Source organism: Nerophis ophidion, linkage group LG21 (assembly GCF_033978795.1).
Source record: "Nerophis ophidion isolate RoL-2023_Sa linkage group LG21, RoL_Noph_v1.0, whole genome shotgun sequence".
NCBI lineage: Eukaryota > Metazoa > Chordata > Actinopteri > Syngnathiformes > Syngnathidae > Nerophis > Nerophis ophidion.
In genome coordinates, this window is record NC_084631.1 from 27092231 (window position 1) to 27098230 (window position 6000).

Genomic DNA, 6000 nt, shown 5'->3' on the forward strand with positions numbered 1-6000 from the left:
CTGCACGATCACCTGTCTGTGGTTTTAAAAGAGTTGGAGCGCTACTTCCCAACTTCAAAAAACCCACAAACTGCCAAGGAATGGATCTGCGACCCATTTGTCAACAAAGCAGATGAATCCAGCATGTCTGTGCAAGAAGAAGATCAAATGCTGGAGATCGCAAATGACGGCAGCCTTAAAAGTTTATTTCAGACAAAAACTCTGCCTGTTTTCTGGATTAAAGTCATAGCAGAATACCCCGAGATCACCACCACAGCACTGAAAACACCGTTGCCATTTCCAACATCCTATCTGTGTGAAGTGGTATTTTCTGCAGTGACAACCACCAAAACAAAACAACGTAGCAGACTTGGACATAAGCAACACACTTCGGGTGTCTTTGTCTCCCACTACGCCCAGTTGGGACTATCTCGTTGCAGGGAAACAAGCACAGGGCTCCCATTGGTTTAGCGTTACAATGAGTTAAAAATCTCATGCCCTTTATATTCGTTTTTAATGTATACTCCTATTTTGTATTATTTGCAATCAAGGAAAAAATATTACCGTATTTTCCTGACTATAAGGCGCTCTTAAAATCTTTTTTTCCCCTCAAAACTCGACAGTGCGCCTTATAACCAGGTGCGCCTAATGTATGGAATAATTCTGGTTTTGCTTACCAACCTCGTAGCTATTTTATTTGGTACATGGCGCAATGGTAAGTGTGACCAGTAGATGGCAGTCAAACATAAGAGATGTGTGTACTGCACTATGATGGCTATATGACTCAAGTAAACAACACCAACATTTTAAATGTTCCATTGAAAATATAGAACATTACACATGGTGCTCAACACTCTATCAAAATGTTTTAGTACGACTGTGGTAAGCTATGAAGCCACACCGCTTGATGTGCTTCAACATACGAGTATTATTATGGTGTGTGTATAAGGTAAGACATATTATCTGCCGTTTTGTTTCGCAATGTTATGCAAAAACCTACTCATTGGCCTAGTGGTTAGAGTGTCCGCCCTGAGATCGGTAGGTCGTGAGTTCAAATCCCGGCCGAATCATACCAAAGACTATAAAAATGGGACCCATTACCTCCCTGCTTGGAACTCAGCATTAAGGGTTGGAATTGGTGGTTAAATCACCATAAAATGATTCCCGGGTGCAGCCCCACTGCTGCCCACTGCTCCCCTCACCTCCCAGGGGGCGATCAAGGGTGACGGGTCAAATGCAGAGAATAATTTCGCCACATCTAGTATGTGTGTGACAATCATTGGTACTTTAACTTTAACTTTAAAAGCAACTTTTCTTACCTTCTGGTACCTGCTGATGTGTATTTGGGATCTGCATGAATCTGGAAAAATTGCTCGCATCCGCCTTTGTAGTCCATGGTCGATAAGCTTCTTTTTCTCTATCTTCTTGTTATGGGACATTCATCCTCCACTGTTACCATTTCTATTATGAATTACTGTAAAATTCTTACTTATATCTGTCATTAAACTCGCCATGAAAACATACGTAGTGAGTTTACATTATTCACCTAAGGAACTTCAGTGATTAGAGAGTTACGGTCGAATATTTTTTCATGGGCCACATTTTCGGTGTTGTTTCCAGATGAGGAGATGATGCTCCATTATTGATTAAAGTAAAGTCTGAATGTCATTAAAACAGTTAGTTCCATCTTTTGACACTTATTCAACTCCCTTCGTTGCACGCTACACCGCTACAACAAAGATGACGGGGAGAAGATGCTGCCGAAGGTGAGCCACGTAAATAAGACCGCCCACGAAACTGGACTGTCAGAAAGCAGCTTGAAGATGATCTGTAAAACATAATTTATGCGAACATTTTGACCAAAGAACCACCATTACATGTTATGTAGACCACAAGGAAGTGTTTTCAATTTAGAAAAAAAATATATAATATGACTCCTTTAATGCGCTCTATAATCCCGTGCGGCTTATATATGGAAAAAAAAATAGACCATTCATCAGCAGTGCGTCTTATTATCCGGTGAGCCCTATGGACCGGAAAATACGTTTATCACAATAGCAGTCGTTTCAGCATATTGTTTATACAAGTCTAAACAATGCTTGACATGTACAATAAGACATGAGGAGTAAACATAGACACAAAACGATAGGTCAGATGTAAGGCTTTACTTCAAAACGCTGAAAAAAGTACTGTGCTTGTAGTTTTTATGTCTGCTGTTAAATGTTTTAAATCAGTGGTTCTCAAATGGCATTACGCGTACCCCTGGGGGTACTTGAAGGTATGCCAAGGGGTACGTGAGATTTTTTTTAAATTTTCTAAAAATAGCAACAATTTAAAAATCCTTTATGAATATATTTCTATATATGTATATATATACAAGTTAGTGAATCCAGATGGATCTCTATTACAATCCCCAAATAGGGCACTTTAAGTTGATGATTACTTCTATGTGTACAAATCTTTATTTATAATTGAATCACTTGTTTATTTTTCATCAAGTTTTTAGTTATTTTTATATCCATCCATCCATCCATCCATCTTCTTCCGCTTATCCGAGGTCGGGTCGCGGGGGCAGCAGCCTAAGCAGGGAAGCCCAGACTTCCCTTTCCCCAGCCACTTCGTCTAGCTCTTCCCGGGGGATCCCGAGGCGTTCCCAGGCCAGCCGGGAGACATAGTCTTCCCAACGTGTCCTGGGTCTTCCCCGTGGCCTCCTACCGGTTGGACGTGCCCTAAACACCTCCCTCGGGAGGCGTTCGGGTGGCATCCTGACCAGATGCCCGAACCACCTCATCTGGCTCCTCTCGATGTGGAGGAGCAGCGGCTTTACTTTGAGTTCCTCCCGGATGACAGTGCTTCTCACCCTATCTCTAAGGGTTGGGGAGGAGACCCTGCCCCAAGTGGAGGAGTTCAAGTACCTAGGAGTCTTGTTCACGAGTGGGGGAAGAGTGGATCGTTATTTTTATATCTTTTTTTCCAAATAGTTCAAGAAAGACCACTACAAATGAGCAATAGTTTGCACTGTTATACAATTTAATAAATCAGAAACTGATGACATAGTGCTGTATTTTACTTCGTTATCTCTTTTTTTCAACCAAAAAGGCTTTGCTCTGATTAGGGGGTACTTGAACTAAAAAAAAATTCACAGGGGGTACATCACTGAAAAAAGGTTAAGAACCACTGTTTTAAATCAACAAATACTAACTACATTTACATTTTAAAGTTGTTCTTTTCATTCTGCATGGAAATGAATCCAAGTATTGTTTCATGCGGCGTTTTGCCAAATATCTCAGCTTTATCGAGACAAACTTGGATCATTTAAAAAAATACATCATCCATTTCTGTACTGCTTATACTACATCCTCAAAGTATGTCTATGTTGAAGATCTTATATAACTTTTACAATTAATTTAGACTCCATCGGTCCTCCTTTCTTCTTTTACTGTGTTTTTACAGTCCAGTAAAACTGTTTCTGGGTAAACTTGTTATAAGCTGCTCCCCACACCACCCACCCCTCATGCTAAAACATTGATTTTAGTTTGAAACTGCAAAAAAAAAACTTAGACGCTATTTCCACATTCACTCACACACACACAAATTCACACACTGATAGGGGGAGCTGCCATTTAAGGCGCTAACCACGACCCATCAGGAGCAAGGGTGAAGTGTCTTGTTCAAGGACACAACGGACGTGACTAGGTTGGTAGAAGCTGGGGATCGAACCAGGAACCCTCAGGTTGCTGGCTCGGCCACTCTCCGAACCTCGCCACGTCGTGTGGGAAATGCAACTCATTACGAGGCGAACAAGACCGCAGCAACAACTAAATTCCCACCAAAAAATCAGCCTACTGGTGGACTCATTTGCAAAAGGGACCAGTGATGAGAAAGAAAACGATCACTAAAGCGCTCGCTCTGCGCGTAGCTAGGTTGGTGCCCAAGGTACAGTAAAAAAGCATGTTTGCATCCACCCATTAAAACTAGATTAATCTCAATGCTACATTATTTTTATTTACACAAGTCATTTATTCAAGACAGAAGATTGAAGTTCGTACTTAATTGATCTCAAAGTTGGACTTTTATTATATGCATAAGAATGTAGACTTGTGCTTTGCCTTACATAATAAACTCTATTAAAAAAAACTGATTAGAGCAATGCATATTGATCCACATATGAGCCAGAATTAGTTACAACAGCTAAAATTAATCCGTAGAAAATATTTTTTTTAAAACTAAACCGATTAAACAAAGTCCTTTATATACTTGTTTTAAAAATAAACCAATTTATGAAAAATTGTTTTGCTAAAAGTAATATGCAGTGTCATTTCAAACTACTAGTGTTTGATCAAATAAAAGCAAAACTTGTTTTGAATTATCTGTGTCATTTGTATGAATTGGTTTCCTCAAAAAAGTGATAATCGTAAATAAAATTTTTTGGTAAAAAATTTATTTTTCGGTTATATCGGCCAGACCTAGTACAACACTGAATTGTTTTCTACAATAAATTATTGGAGGAAGCTTTCTGGCTGCTTCTATGAATAATAAACCATTGGACTCTTAATACATCGGCCCGCGTTCTGGCATTTCTCCTTAACGTGTCCGGCTAAGCACAGACTGCATGGTTGATTTCCAAACTCTGCAGGGTACTAGCCGGCCGTCTCACTACCACGTGCTCTGGGACGACAATCACTTCTCCGCCGACGAGCTGCAGGTCCTCACCTACCAGCTGTGTCACACCTACGTGCGCTGCACCCGCTCGGTTTCCATCCCGGCGCCCGCCTACTACGCCCATTTAGTGGCGTTCCGCGCTCGCTATCACCTGGTGGACAAAGAGCACGACAGGTAAGAATCAGCCCATCCACAACCCGTACAGCATTCACACTAGTGTCTTTCAGCGCCGAGGGCAGTCACACATCGGGCCAAAGCAACGGGCGCGACCAGCAGGCCTTGGCCAAAGCTGTTCAGATCCACCAGGACACCCTGCGCACAATGTACTTCGCCTGAGACTGCACAGCACCAGGTTGGCGTGGGCGAGACCCCGCTGAAGAAACACTAGCCCTCACTGTGTGTGCTTTCACAGCGTGATCTCTACCTAACAACTAGCAGGTACCCGTTATGCCCACCCTAGCCAAACCAGATGTCAGAAGCTGCAAAAGAAGGCCTCTTTCTTGGGGTATGAGCTGTGTTCTTGCTATATATTTGTATATCTTGTGGGCAATTATGTTGCAAAGTATGAGAGGAGTATTGTTATTCAATGTGGTGCTTTATGAATTAGAAGCACCTCACCTTCCTATTTGTTTTAAACCTGTTTCCATGTCAAAGGACTTTTCATGGGTTAAGACGCATTATTATTGAACAGCCAATCACAGCAAAGAGCACTGACTCAAATGGGTACTTCAATCAGGACTTAAGTACTTGATGAGCCTTTCATGTGAAAGTGCCATTGAGAGATCACCTTCCTCTTATCAACTATTTGTATTTGTCCACGATGAGCGTTTTATGCCAAATTTGGGACAACTTACCCATCAACTTTGAACCAACACTCAGAATGTTCAAGAGAAGGGTTTTTAGTGATTTCATAGAACAGAAGCTTACAGTGCTGAACTTGTTTATTGGGACTGGTTCCCAGCAAAAACACTTTTTTATGTACTCTGAGTCTGATTAGACGCACAATGTGCAAATCAAAACAGTTTGGTTCCCTTGTCTTTTTATAGATTTGTTTTTTGTAAGTCCTTTTGTTCTCTAATGGATTTGCATGTAACCAAGTCCTGTTTTAGAAACCTATACGCGTGTATCTATTCCTTGATAAACAACCCTCTATTTTTAATGCATATACCCGTGGAATCAGCAATGTCTTTGACTCGGACGTTGGTGTGGCCTTTCCATAGCGACACATTCGGTACACCGGCCTGCAAGCTGCAACACTTTAAGATCAAAATTCCCTTACGAAACGTTCTGTCCTAAAAATCATGAGCACGGGCATGTTTTTTTTTAATGAAAATGGCTTTTTTTAATGGTAAAAATTAG

General features: G+C 41.1%; 1 protein-coding gene across 1 annotated transcript in view; it reads left to right on the forward strand.

Moving 5' to 3' along the window:
* ago2 (argonaute RISC catalytic component 2) overlaps nucleotides 1–5660 on the forward strand; it is a 50559-nt gene extending 44899 nt beyond the window's left edge. The window contains exons 19-20 of the mRNA XM_061882398.1: nucleotides 4616–4815; nucleotides 4869–5660. Of these exons, the coding sequence (XP_061738382.1) occupies nucleotides 4616–4815; nucleotides 4869–4977 (309 nt within the window). The 3' untranslated portion in view covers nucleotides 4978–5660. The remainder of the gene's footprint in view (nucleotides 1–4615; nucleotides 4816–4868) is intronic.
* The last annotated feature ends 340 nt before the right edge of the window (nucleotides 5661–6000 follow it).